The sequence below is a fragment of the Chiloscyllium punctatum genome, chromosome 3 (genome assembly GCF_047496795.1).
Source record: "Chiloscyllium punctatum isolate Juve2018m chromosome 3, sChiPun1.3, whole genome shotgun sequence".
In the NCBI taxonomy this organism is placed as follows: Eukaryota; Metazoa; Chordata; class Chondrichthyes; order Orectolobiformes; family Hemiscylliidae; genus Chiloscyllium; species Chiloscyllium punctatum.
The window spans coordinates 70829166-70844552 of NC_092741.1; the positions used below are offsets into that span (position 1 = coordinate 70829166).

The 15387-nt window shown below is 40.2% G+C and overlaps 1 protein-coding gene across 1 annotated transcript in view; it reads right to left on the minus strand.

The window, feature by feature from the left end:
* Positions 1 to 15387, minus strand: part of klhl32 (kelch-like family member 32) — a 307588-nt gene that overhangs the window by 175131 nt on the left and 117070 nt on the right. Inside the window, exon 5 of the mRNA XM_072554905.1 lies at positions 1950 to 2048. Within this exon, the coding sequence (XP_072411006.1) occupies positions 1950 to 2048 (99 nt within the window). The remainder of the gene's footprint in view (positions 1 to 1949; positions 2049 to 15387) is intronic.

Consider the following 15387-nt stretch of genomic DNA (forward strand, 5'->3'; position numbering starts at 1 on the left):
TGGAGCATTGTGCTGTACTTTGGTTTTCCCTAGGCAAGTTATTTCCCTGTACATTGTAGCCCAATATACTCTCGTAGGATGTAACATACGTATGTCATAAAAAGCTGGACGTGGTCTCAGTGAATGAGACAAGCAACATCTCAGACAAGATTTGAATATTTTTGATGAAATTGCTTTCAATTTGGGTTGTCCTGAGCACTGTGTAAATGGTATATACTTTGGATTTGTCTAAACTACCTTTCTGAAGGATTTGATGCATGTAGAGGTACTGATCAGCTCCATAAGCTTTTCAGCTAAGTTACCTCCAGCGAAATCACATTGCTTTCCTTTATGTTGACATCTGCCTACGAACTGATAGATTGTTTCACATGGCTGTTATCAATGTGACATGAACTCAAGCCTAAGTATGTTGAAGTTGACTTGGACGTTGAGTTGATCTTCTAATACTTTGTAAAATGTCACAATTATTGAAGACATCATTAGAAATACCAAATGATGTGTCTCTTCTTAATCGTTCATTTCCAAAAACATTAAGAATTTAACTGCCTGTTTTTCTTCATTTGTTGATTTAAGTAAAAAAGATGGTTTCTTTAAGTAACTGAAATTTCACAAAATGTCAATGCAATGTTAATCTATGTTCAGATATTGTTTCCAAGTTTACTATGCTATCAAAAGTGTTGGTATAAAACTCTGCATTGAGGACTCTTGTGGTGCAGTGGCAGTGTCTCTACCTGGGAGTTAGGTTCAAGTCAGACTGTTCCAAGGGTAAGTCGTAAGATGTTGGAACAGACTGATTAAAATTATCTAAAAATCTGTTTTGCAGTATAGTGCCTTTTCCGTTTCTCTTGGTATTTCTTTCCTTTTGTTATTGATTTAAAATGAAGAGTCAGAGGTCTGCAATTACTCCTTGCATCATCATTGAGTGGTGACAATATGCAAGTGAATTTTGTATTTTTGTGTGATTTCTCAGACCAATGTCTAGACATAGGTAAGAATTTTAAAAACATTTTATGTAATAATAACATGTATTGACTGGTATTTTGTTCTTGGGTGCTTTGGTAGTTTGGAGCTATCCTTCACCACTTTCGAACTGTGACCTCTTCCTTTTATTTTTAAAAGAGAGTGAGTACTTGCAAATGTTTCTTGCTTCACTTCAGTTTCGAACACTTTAGTCTCGATTGTAATCGGAACCTCAGCTTTGAACTTAGTGAGAGGATGAGGAATGATTTTAAGAAGAAAACTCTTCCGAACTGTCACTGTGCTATCACCTTCGCAGGCTGAAAGCCAGTACCTAGATGTAATCATCAAATATTGGTAGCTGCTTGCTACCACCCTAAAGGAGTTTCTCCACTGCCCGAGTGCTGCTCCATTTGTCAGTTCACATAATGTGCATCACAAAGATTAAGTTCTTGTTGAGACACATCTTATTAATACTACTATTTATGTTGCTATAACATCACAGTCGTATACATAGTTGGGTTTCATGCTTACTCATGTTATTGTACATAGTTGTCTGTTTGATCAATACTACACTACTTCATTGAACAGAGAGAGTGTGAATAAAAGCAAGCCCTTTATCTTTAAACTGAAACTTCATATATGATGTTACATAACTGTCTTAAAGGTGTATTGTCTGTCTGTTTAACAAACTCTGCAATAACCCAACATCCTTAAATTCAGGACTTTTCCACCTCTCTTCAGTTCCAAAGAGGAGTCACATCGGACTCAAACCAATAACTTTGTTTCTCTCTCCACAACTACTGCCAGATCTGCTAAGTTGCTCCAGAATGGCTTGTGTTTGTTGCAGATTTCAAACATCCACAGTGTCTTGTTTTTAATTTCTCCCATGGACGGAAATATAAAACAAAAAGTGAGGGAACATTGATCCTCATCTCATTGCATTGTGCGATTTCAAAATTTAAGAATAAAGAGTTTCAGTGTTGGGTTACCTGGATTAGATAGTGGGAACACAGTTTCAGCAGCTCCAGTAACTGAAGGTGACTTCCTGCTGCAAGCACATCTTGAACTACGCCTGGTTCCAGTGAGATCTGAAAAATGAACAGTTTCAGTGTTTAAACAAGAGATTTATTGTGTCAAAAACAATATTTCTCTGCACTCCCAAATGTCCTAAATTACAACAGGTACACCTCTGTTCAGTCACAAATTCCCAATAAAGGAAGCATATTGACTACTTCTTAAACCAGCCCAATGCAAGTCCTGGATGTCCCCAAAGTCAAAAGGTCACGAGGCAAAATAAAACAAAAATGACTAAATGTACGATGATATATCAGACTAAAGAAAAAGATATTTATACAAACTGAAGACAGCTAGCTCTCGGGAGAGCAGAGGCAGGAACTGAACCCAGTCAAAGGTAACAAAAGCTGCTATCAGAGCAATCAAAAGCTCACAGGAGAGGAAGGTAGTGGATAACTACAGCAGCAATAGCAAAAATGCTTTGTAACTTGGCTAGATGTTCACGGGCCATTAAGTACTCCTTAGGTCTGTGGAAAGATTCTTCATGACAGATTGAAATAAATGCCAGCTTTTGGAAGAGGTATTTTGCTAATGGTCTCTGTCTATGTCTCTACATAATGTGATATAGGAGAAAGTGAGGACTGCAGATGCTAGAGATCAGAGCTTAAAAATGTGTTGCTGGAAAAGCGCAGCAGGTCAGGCAGCATCAAAGGAATTGAAGAATCGACGTTTCGGGCATAAGCCCTTCTTCAGGAATGACATTCCTGAAGAAGGGCTTATGCCTGAAATGTCGATTCTCCTGTTCCGTTGATGCTGCCTGACCTGCTGCGCTTTTCCAGCAACACATTTTTAAGCTCTAATGTGATATAGCACTGGCTCTGTCTCTAAGTGCCAAATTAAATGTGACAGGAGTAACTGGTCTCAAAACAGTATGGTATGGATGGCAGAAAAACATACCAACACAAGAATACAAGAAATAAAAATAGTAAACTCTTTGGTCTGTCATGTCTACTCTGCTATTTAATAAGATCATAGCTGATCGTGGACTTGCCTGCTTACCCCCCATACCCCTTGACTGTTTGCGATACCAAAAGTTTATCCCCAAAACTTTAATTGTATACAACTATGCAGCATTCAGTACCCTCTATGGTAGAAAATTCCAAACATACACACACTTTGAGTGAAACAATTCACCTCATACTAAGAATATTTAGGAAGTAGATATAACTTAGTACTCAATAAAAGCCTACATGTCTGTGGAATGAGTTAATGTTTCAAATCTAGGACAACTCACATCTGATCACGACTTTAATTATGTCAGTAGCTAGCAAACAACTTTGAAGATGTTCTGCATAACCACCTGAATAGAATTAGTTAAAAATTCTTACCATGTCTTCTGAAAAGGTAATGTTTTTAACAACCTGTTTGAATATTTATTCAAAGTTATTCAAAGTGGGCGGCACAGTGGCAGTGGATGGCACGGTGGCACAGTGGTTAGCACTGCTGCCTCACAGCGCCAGAGACGCGGGTTCAATTCCCGCCTCAGGCGACTGACTGTGTGGAGTTTGCACATTCTCCCTGTGTCTGCGTGGGTTTCCTCCGGGTGCTCCAGTTTCCTCCCACAGTCCAAAGATGTGCAGGTCAGGTGAATTGGCCATCCTAAATTGCCCGTAGTGTTAGCTAAGGGGTAGATGTAGGGGTATGGGTGGGTTGCGCTTCGGCGGGTCGGTGTGGACTTGTTGGGCTGAAGGGCCTGTTTCCACACTGTAATGTAATCTAAATCTAAATCTTATTCATTTAGTGAATGAAAATAAGTGGCTGACATTGTATGGTTGGATTTTCATTAAACACTTGACAAGGTGCAATAAAATAAACTCTTTTAAAAGACAGAATTTTGAAGAATTGGACAACAGATCTAGAGTGACGTAAGTGATTAACTCCATTCTCATGGCCAGAAGGCTGCTACTGACAGTAACAGTTCTATGTGGAGGCCAATTACTAAAGGAAACCGACAGAAGTATTCCTTTTAGCAAATCCCTCTTTGCATTTATCATTAAGAACCTACTTGATAAAGACTTATGCAATATTAGAACCTTGGACAAGAACAAAATAAATACAAATAGATCTACACGCAATGGGAATATGAAGTTACTTTTGAAAAATATTACTTAACATTAATCAATCTACTTCTGTGTGCATGCTAATAACAATCACACATATGCAACACAGTGCTCCAAGTTAAAGTCTGTGTGGAAAGATACAAAAGGCTAGATTTTTACCTTGGAATAAGGTAGCTAGGAAATTTCCTGGTTTACTGCATGCCTTGGGAGAAACTCACTGAAATGCCAGGGTCTTCAGTAGTGTGAAGGGGAGCATGTGTGATATGGATTTGGATCCTCCGCACCTGATACAGATTGGAGATAACCACATGGGTTGCCGACTACCAAGACAGGCTATTTAAGGCTCACCTCAGTTCTCTCGAACTTTTCCCAGGTATTTGCTCTTATTTAAGGCCTTCTAGCCTTTATCTCTCACATACCCAGGCTTACCCCTGCCAACTTATGCCTCCACTCAACAACCCCTTATACCTTCCAGACCAACTCGTACCTCTACTTCCAAGGACCCTCCTGCACTGTGTCAACCTCATCCTTCACCTTCATCTCCTGTGGTCCCTTATACACTCCAGTGTTAACTTATTCCAAATTTAAGACAATTCATGCCAACCCACCTACCTGCACTTGCTCTTCCACATGGAAAAGTATGGGTATTTGTACAAGTTACTCAAGAATAGAACAAGGCAAGACAGCAGAATGCTCATGAACATTTAGGACAAGCTGTCAGCTTCTGAGTGAGCATTGATATGTTACAAATATCCTGAAGGAAACAGGAGGATTCCTGAATATTGTCAACACCACAGTATTTATAAACAGGTAGACTACTGGTTTATAAGCTTCAGCTTCACTGCGATATCATTTTGATCATGCGTGCAGGTTAGAAAGGAGTTTCTCAAAAGTTTCCCTAAAAATTTGACTTAGTTGATAAGTTCTTTCTGTTTCTCTGAGGTGATGAGTGTTGCTGAAAAAGAGAAGGTTGAGGATTATGGAGTGTGGTTGCAAAATATTAGCTTCTTAATTGTTCTTTCCTGACTATCATTTTTATAACCATTCACCTACAATGTAGGTAGTGGGTGACAGGTACTATATTATGTAATGACACAGAAAACTCATGGAATTCTCCTCAATTGGATATACCACCCCAGAGTAGGATAGTGGCAGGCCTCTCCACAGTGAGTAGGTATAACCATATACTGTTCAAAAGAACATTTCTACCAGTAAATTGGTTTCAAAAGATAATTTCACTTAATTAGTACAGAAAACAATCTGATTTTTTCACTAAATGAAATCAAAGCACTGTGGATGCTGGAGATCAGAAATAAAAACAAAATCCTGGAGAAATTCAGCAGTATGTTTGAAGAGAGAAATAAAGTTAATATTTTTAGTCAATATAACTCTTCTTTGAAGTCCACAGCACAGCTTGTATCACAGCAGGGGAGAACAGACTGCAATTTCACAATCCTCCATTAATCCTGAATTTGCACTCAGGTTCAGAGGAGATAATGATGACAATGTTTACAGTTTATTATGAGGAGGTCAGCAAATTTGGGGCCATTTGATTTGATTTGATTTATTATTGTCATGTGCACTGAGTTACAGTGATAAGTGTTGTCTTATGTGCTTTGCAGGCAGATTATGCTATAGAAGTGCATCAGGGTAACAGAACAGAATGCAGGATATACTGTAATGTTAAAGCTGCATTGCAATCCTATCTTCAGCTTGTGCTCATAATCGATGGACCAATACCAGAACCTTGCAATTTCTCTACTTAGTGTTTTTAATATTTCAGATGTACACATAGCCAGCAACATTTTATAGACAATGAGCCCTTTTTTCTTCACATATGAAATAACAACACCTATCTTTCACATCTGTTGGACCTGTTGGACTATAACCTGGTGTTGTGTGATTTTTATCTTTCACATCAGGCTTGTGCTACTAAATAGGAAAAGATTGAACCAGGTAATTTCCTTGAAAAGTGACCGAAGTTTGAAAGGTAAGAATCTCAACAATAGAAGAAGTTTTAAAACTTTAGGAAATTAAAGTTTGAAGCAGTTAATATGTCAGCATCAGATCAAGTTAAAATAAGTTGCTGTTTATTCATTCCATCATTACAGTAAACCTTCCAGTTATACAATTCAAAGTATTCTCTTTGTTTTGCGTCCTTCTGCCATAATGGAATTAAGAAGCTAAGGAACCTACATAAGGAAAACTGTGTGCAAGTGCACAAACATTACATTACAGTTGCAGTGCTGATAATAGTTTTGGGTAAATTAAAGGAAATATATGAAAGTAAAGGAAAATCTACAGCACATTCACTAGAATGCTGCAACGAATGTGGTTATTTAGATTTTGAGTGGTTATGGCATATTAACTGTTGTTAAAGTTAGTGGTAACCTGCAAGAACCCCTCAGACCGAGTTAAGATAAGGTACATTATCATAGAGTCCTTGCTATTGATTAGCAAAATAACAATAGGAGGGCACAGATTAATTATTGCAAATAATAATAATATCTGATTATCATGAAAAGAATTGGAAACATAGAAATATGGAAAGTAGGAGCTCGAGTAGGCCATTCAGCCCCTTCAAGGCTGCTCCATCATTTAATATGATCATCGACGGTCATCCAACTCGGCACCCTGTTCCCACTTTCACCCCAGATCTTTTGATCTCTTTAGTCCGATGAACTATATCTATCTCCTTCTTGAAAACATTCAATGTTTTGGACTCTATCAGCTTCTGTGGCAGAGAATTCAACAAGCGCTCCACTCTCTGGGTGAAGAAATCTGTCTTCTGCTCAGTCCTAAATGACCAATCTCATATACTTCGACAATGAACCCGGGTTCTGGAAAATCAGAAAAGACTTCTTAACACAGAAAACAGTTGCAATACATACGTCTGTACCACAAACTATTGTTGGAGTGAAGTCAAGAAACATTTTTCACAATCCAATTCATTCAAAATCACGAATATAAAGGATTTTTGCAGCAAGGAGGTGATTGGGATTTGATGAGAAAGGTTCCAAGAAAAGTGCAAATTTCACTAGGTGAATGGCATTTAATTTTCCAGAATTGATTGCTGTCAAAATTCCAATATTCAAATCCCATTTTGCACTCTTCATTTTGAATTCTTCATTTCTTTCATCATATTTGTGAATCTTCGCAAGTACTCAGGCCCACTGCTGCCTCCAGATTGCACTTCAGCACCATCTAGTGTCAGGGATTAATACAACATCATCAAAGCAAGAAACAATTCCACCGAACTTTCATTGTACGACTGGTCTCAAAAACAGTCAGCCTTGGGATCAAGGAAATTGTGATGCCATTAAGGACCAGTATAATAAAATGGGTGGTTGATGCAGCTAGTTTTCTTCACAAGTTAACTTATTCCTACAGAGGTCCATGTACAGATAAGCGTCAGGGACTATTGCAACCAACAGAAATTACAATTTATCAATGAATATGTGAAGTTATTTCATAAAAGCGCTTGATATCCCATAATTACAACAGGCCTGAACTGCACTTTTTTTTCCCACATAGTCCTTTGGGTCAATTATTATGTAAAAAATACTGCAGATGCTGGAGAACTGAAATAAAAATAGAAAGTGTTGAAGGAGCTCAGCAGGTCTGGCAGTATGTGCAGAGAGAGAAACAGAGTGAACATTTTGAGTCCAACATGACTCTTCTTCAACACAGACTCACTTTTCCCTCAGGGCGTTGTACAGGAGTGCAGTAAATCACATCAGTGTTAGGGGGCCTGACTAAACTAACCATAATATTGGATGCACCCTCAACTATGCTAGCCCTAATTTTTTTGTTTGCATTTGCACAACATGAACAAAAGTATGTTAGGGTGTTAAACAGTCAATACTCAAAATTGAATTCCACCTACTAGAATGCTATTAAATCTGCAATCCCTAGTTCACTTACTTGGCAAGATTACGATGAATTGACTTTACAATTGGAGGATAAAATGACGAGCTGTGCAATCTGCTACAAGGATAGCGGAGGTACATGCCACAGCCAAGTAGTTCCAGAAACACTATGCAGATCGGTTGAAATGCTGACCTACGAAGTTTATACAATGGCCTACATCAAGACATCTTTATCTTGGGTTTTTCGATTCTGCCCATCACATCACAGCATAGGTAGTCACACTTTGGTTAACCATGTCTTTGCCAGTTTATTGGCTCACCATCTACACTATGGCTCATTTCAAATTGCTATCTTATATTTATTCAGTTCCACGTTAAAATATCTTTCTTGTACCACCAATTCTGGTACAGAATTCCAACCTTCTGCATCAAAGCATTTCATTCAACCTTTATTCTCATTGGACTGATGATACTTATACATTTACACCCTATTTCTAGTTGCTGAATTGTTGGGCAGTGGAAATATTTTTCCCCCATTTATTCATAAATAAGCCTGCTAGATCTCATCTTTATTAGCTGTCTAAGTACTTGATTATTTTCAACAGCACTATCAAATTGCTTCTTTACTTTCTCTGCTCTAAGATGGATAAACCCAGCTTCTCCAGTCTCACCATGTAACTGCAATTCCTCATCCTTGGAATCTTTCTAGTAAATCCCCTTCTGTACTTCCATAAATTCTTCACATCCTTCCTGAAGTGTGGTACAATTTGTTCACAGTCATCTATTTGAGCTAAACAAGTGTTTCAAAGCTGTTTGTTATAACCTCCTGGCTTGAGTGTCCTATGCCTTTATTTAGAAAGCACAGAAGCTGATTATTAAATTATCCCATTATCTGCAAGGATTTTTGCACAGTATTCTGAGGATCTTGAGTTGCTCTGCTGCCTTTATTGTTCAACTACTTCAAGTGTATTGACCCTCTTTGTTCTTCCAAACAAAAGGTATAATTGCATAATTTCTATATCGAATTGCAACCCCCCTATATCTGCTATTTCGCTAGAGATCTTTGTCCTCCTGAATTCCAGTACCACCTTCCTCACATTTACTACATTTAATTGTTGCCTGCAGTCTGCAACCTTTGAAAATATGCCCTGTTGACATAAATCTAGATCATTAATACGTACCAAAATGATCAGTGAGTCTCTGGGGAATATCTCTAACATTCCCTTCAATCTGAACAACAACATTCATCACTACTACCTGCTTTTTTAGTTTTGTATTCAGGCTGTCGGCTACTCTTTAATCCCACGGGTTTCCACTTTCGAACAAGTCAGAACTGTAAGAAATATTACAGAAGGAACTGACAAAATAATTAATAACTAGAGGAGGATGGGATAAAGGGTAAAAAAGACAGTAATCATTGCTTGCTGATCGCAACCTCAAAGGTGGTCCATAGTTGCCATGATTTTTAAGTTTCAATGAGGCAAAGGCAGCAGTAAAATTTGTGGAAACAGGAATTCAGTATTGAGAGAGATGAGACCTAGGATAGAGAAAGATATGAGGCCTAGGATATAGTCACTGGGATGAGGCCTCGATGTCTAAATGCACGAAGTTGAAACAAATTTGAGCTTGGTGCTGTAGAAGGTGGAAGTGGGAGGGAAGGGAGGATGCTAATGATAGAGTCAAGGATTGAAATTCGAGAGTCACACAGCACAGGGGAGGTCCTTTGGCCCACTGAGTCTGCACCAGCCTACCTGCACTAATACCACTTTCCAGTGCATGTGCCACAGCCTTGAATGTTGTGACACTTTAAGTGCTCATCCATGTACCTTTCAAAGGTTGTGAGGTTTCCTGCCTCAATTACCCTCCCAGGAAGTGCATTCAAGATCTCCACCATCTTTTGGGTGAAAAACATTTCCCTCAAATCCCCTTTAAACCTCCTGCCTTTCACATTAAATTATGCCCCTTTGTTATTGACCCTCTCACTAAGGGGAACAGCTGCTTCATACTCACCCTGTCCCTGACTTTATACAGTTCAATGGCGTTCCCCAAACCCCCAATCCTTTTTTGCTCCAAAGAAATCAACCTGAGCTCAAGCAAACTCTTTTCATGCTCCATCCCAGCCAACATCCTGGTGAATCTCCTCTGTGCTCCCTCCAGTGGAATCACATCCTTCCAATGGTGTGGTGGCCAAGATGGCACTTGAGTATCTTAGTTGGATACAGTGTGGTTCTCTCATGAAAAGGTATGCTGATGAAATCTGAGAACAGATCAAGATAAAACCAGGAAATGGTCTCCAATCTCCACAGCAGCTTAGGTAAGGGATGTCACAGAACTCTAAGCTGCCCCAGGGCAACGCCAGAAAAAAAGGTGGCTCATATTTCCAAGATTAGGTCACTTAATGGGATAACATGTCTGCAGGACAATGTTGTCAACTCAGGAGAAAAGGAAAGTAAATGATGGTAAACTGATGAGAGCAAATTAGAGAATGAGTGTGGAGAGATAGAAGCTTTTTTTCATTCTTCAGGTCATCTCTAAGACAGGGTGGTTAAACATATCTTCAGGTTTCTAGCTTGAGTGGAAGTGTCCCTATTTCTGGGCCAGGAGACCCAGGATCACGTCCCATTGGCTCCAGAGGTACATAACAACATTGCTGGAGAGGTTGTTTAGGAAATACCTAAAAAATCGGGAAGGAAGAAGTTGGGCAAACAGGATTAAATTTTGGGTGAGAAGCTGAGACTCATGACTATTCAGTCAACCAGCATAAGTGATACAAGATAGAATGTGAAATAGAACTGAACCCATCCAAGAGAGAACTACCTGGCATTGATCTCGGCATCAGGAAAGATGGCAGCAAAAACAGCCCTATCAATACTGCAAAGTCCTCCTGGGGGCTTGTGATTATGTCCCGAACATCACCATCAAAATCCCTGGATATGTTCTGTCCCACAATCCTCAACATTGACTCTGGGCCCCATGGAGCTTCATGACTTCAGGTTTAACTTGGCGAAGAACTCTCCTGCTGATTACCTCCTCACTCAGCTGATGGATCAGTATTCCATGTTGAACAACACTTAGAGGAAGCACTTACGGTGTCAAGGGCACAAAATCTACTCTGGGTGGGGCATTTCAATGTCCACCAACAAGAGTTGCTTGGCAGCAACACTACTGATTGAGTTGGTCGGGTGCTGAAGAACATCGCTGCTTAGATTGGGTCTGCAGCAGGTGGTGAGGAAAGCAAGAGGAAAAAACATACTTGACCTCATCCTAACCTGTCTGCCGGTTTCTGATGCATCTGTTCACCACGGTATTTGTAAAGAGTAACTGCCTCACAATCCTTGCGGAGACAAAGTCCTGGCTTCACACTGAGAATACCCTACATCATGTCGTGTAGCACCATCAACATGTTCAATGAGACAGACAGATAGAAACAGCAACTCAAGACTGGGCAGGCATGAAGTGTAGTGGGCCATCAAGAGCAGCAAAGTTATACTCCAGCCCAATCTACAAACTCACAGCTCAGCATATCCCACACTCGACTATTACGATCAGGCGAGAGGATCAACCAGCCACTACTAAGATGTCAGCAGAGTAAGACGCTCCAGCCATTCTTTCCATTTTCTCCTCCCTGTTTTTGTCCCTTCTGTGGTTTTTCTTTGGTGGCCCAAAGCAGGGACATTAGTAACCAACAGCCTGGCGCAGGACCAGTGGCAGAGGTCCAGTGCAGAGTATGACAGCAGCCAGCAACAAATCAGATGGGGGCTCCCTGCACTGGTCTGCTGTGGTGAGCCTTTGGAGAGAGACTGTGATACTTGTATTTTTAACATTGCTTCTTGTTTTCCTGACCAATGGTTATACCGTGTATAGCTGTAATGTAACTTGTTTTTCTTAATTTCTCTATTCTCTAACTAAGGATTGTACCCAGGTACTCTGTACCTAAGATAACACAGTGTGTTGGTAACATTGTTACATTGTAACTAATTCAGTAACTGAAGAGACTGTGCCTAGGCACCTTTGTACCTACGTTGGTGCTATAAGTGGTGACTTATAAACTTTTAACTGTGGCTCATTTGAGTACATGTGACATTGAAGCTAATTCAACCCTGGTTCAATGGAGAGTGCAGGAGGATATGCCAGGAGCAGCACCAAGGCATATCTAAAAATGAAGTGTTAATCTAAGTGAAGCTATCAAACAAGACTACCTGCATACCAAACAGCATAGGATAGATAGAGCTAAGCGAACCCAGAACCAAGCGATCACATCACCAGTCCTGCCAATTACTCTTCATTCAGAGGCAAGGTTTGTTCATGGCTTTGTCAAAGTGAGGTTGTGCCGAACAAATCTGGTGTAATTGTTTGAGGATTTGACAAATTAGTTGGATGAGGGTAGGGTAGTCAATGTAGATGGGTTTAACCCTGATAAGTGAAAGATGAAATACCTTGGAAGAAGGAGCAAGACAAGGGACTATTCAATGAATGGAAGGATACAAGAAACCTCAGAGGAAGAGAGGGATCACTTGTCCACAGATCCCTGAAGGTGGCAGGACAGATTAAGAGTGTAGTTAAGAGGCATATGAGTTGCTTGTCTTCATCAGTAATGGCATAGATTGTAAAAGCAGGGAGGCCATATTGGAGCCACACAGAACTTTTTTAGGCCATTGCTGGAGTACTGTGTGTGGTTCTTATCATCACAGTATAGGATGAATACAGATGCACAGGAGGGGGAGCAAAGGAGATTCACCAGGATGTTTCCAAGAATGGAACATTTCAGTTATGAAGGGAGGCTGGATAAACACGAGTTGTTTACTTTCGAGCAGAGAGGATTGAGGAGGGACCTGATAGAGATATGTAAGACTATGAGGGGCAGGGACAGGTGGACAGAAGCAGCTATTCCCCTTTGTGGAAGGGTCAATAACAAGAATTTTAAAGTGAAACATAGGAAGTTTAGAATAGATTTGCAAAAAATCGTTTTTACCCAGTGAATGGTGCTGATCTGGAATGCAATGCCTGGGAACATAGGGGAGGAAACCTCACAATCTTTAAAAACAACTTGGACAAGCACTTGAAGTATTATAACATTCCAGGCTATGAACCTAGTGAGGGAAAGTGGGACTAGTATAAACAGTCATGTATTTGGCTGAAAGGCCTCTTCAATACCATATGATTCTATTATTCTATTGTTCTTCACTGCCCTTATCTAATGTGGCCTATATGTGACTCCAGAGCCACCACATTGTGGTTGACCCCGGACTGCTTTCTGATTTGGCTTTAGCAAGCCGCTCAGTTAAAAGCCAATTAGGGCTGAACAAAAATACTGGCCTTGCCATCACTTGGAAGAATAAAACAAACTGACCATTGCTACATTAAACGAACACAATCACATAGAGTAGGATCTGCTGATTTAGTGAGGCGAAGCCGTAAGCAATAAGGAGAAGCAGTGATTATAATGCATCATGTGGAATGCTGCAAGTTTTGTCACTTGCTAATTCTGCAGCAGTATTTTATTCACTGTTTTCAAAGAGATGAGTCAGGCTATAAATTGGAATTGATATTATAGAAGGAGCTACAAAGACCTTGAAGCACCATAGACAAGATATGCTGAACTGAATTGTAATGTCAGAGGACTGAGGTATCATCATAGAATCCCTACTGTGTGGAAACAGGCCATTTGGCCTAACAAGTCCATACTGACCCTCCAAAGAGTAACCCACCCAGACCCATTCCCCTACCCAATTGCCCTGCGTTTACCCCGACTAAAGCACCTAACCTACATATCTGTGAACGCAATGGGAAATTTAGCATTGCCAATTCATCTGGCCTGCATATCTTGGAACTGTGGAAGTACCTGGAGGAAACCCTCACTGACACGGGGAGAATGTGTAAGCTCCATACAGTCGCCCAAGGCAGGAATCAAAGCCCAGGTCCCTGGCGCTGTGAGGCAGCAGTGCTAACCACTGAGCCACTGTGCCACCCCTGTGCCAACTGGAATAAAAGCAGTTAATTCTGAACTATATTCTAAGTGACTGCTGGGCAAGGACTGGTGAAACACAGATTCATTGATGTCAGGAAGAATTTCTTCACACAACCAGTGATTGATACCCAGAATAGTCTTGCGGATAGGAATATGGATGCCCTGTGGAGAAGACAGGGTTTTTTTTTAATTGAAGGATGAACCAGATAGATCAAATCTCTATCAATTTCTATTTTCTACTCTTATTCAGCTTTTAACTTGTCAGTTATTACTTTCATCGCCAAAAATAACTGATTTCAATCCCGCCTTGTTCGACCAACCGTTCAATTGCCCTCACAAGCCTACTTCAGACATCCTGCTGTTTGATTCAATGTAGTGCTTAAGCAACCTTCAGAAATAAAGAGAGTTTAGATATTTATTGACCTTGCACAGTGGTTTCACACGAAGAAAGAGAAGAAAAATATCTCTGAAGTTTCACAAGTCTGTTGGTTCAGGGTGAATATGGCTTCTGTGGGTTTTTGATTTTGAAAGGAAGCAATAGGACACTCAAGAATATTAGTTTATTTTCTCAACAAAGACTAATGTTGATTGATATTGTCGGTCTTTCATAATACCAAGGCCGCAAAATTAGACCACACATCCAAAAACAATTTGCAAGCTTCTCTTATGCAGGTTTAGAGACCATAGTACATTAAGTGGATAGGAAGAGGGTGTTCTCTATCCACAAGGAACATTGACCCTCCCATCAGACACTATGTAAGCATTGGAAACAAATAGCCATCAATGTCAATACCAGCAGCCTTGGGTACTTGGATACCACGCTGTTATGAATTTAATGACTTCACAAGACTAATCAATGTCAAGGAAGGCATCTTCAAAGCAACTTCACAACTGAAGCACAAGTCTCACAAAACCCCCTCTTCATTCACCAATCAACATTGACTCAAACTTCCCATTCATAGTGTCACTTCACACTGCTGCCAGCCTCAGAGGAATTTAGCACAATTTGTAAACAAAACCAGCTCATCAGCCATGATTAAGCAGATTACAAAACACAATGGTGCACAACTTCAGTCATCAGCAGCTGACAGAAGACAGGCATAGCTCTGTGACCTCACTCAGATGGAGGAGGCAATGTGGACTATGACTGGAGCCATTGCCAGTAAGGAGCTGGAACCAGTAAAACCACAATGATATGTTCATACACCACCCTCCCTCTCCGTGATGTACAGAACTTGGAGCCAATCTTTTCAGCATGGTGGAAATAGCCAGTTCTATGAGATAATTTGTGGGCCCAATATGTAGTACCTGACAGGTGATGTCTCAGGGAAGAGAGGGAGAGGGAGATATTTTGGTCCCCAAACTGAATTGAAGGGTGCTGCAAAGTTTTTTGACATGAGCCAGTTTGTGTGGTTCCCACAAATAAATGACAACACTTTAACCAAACTAGTAAACA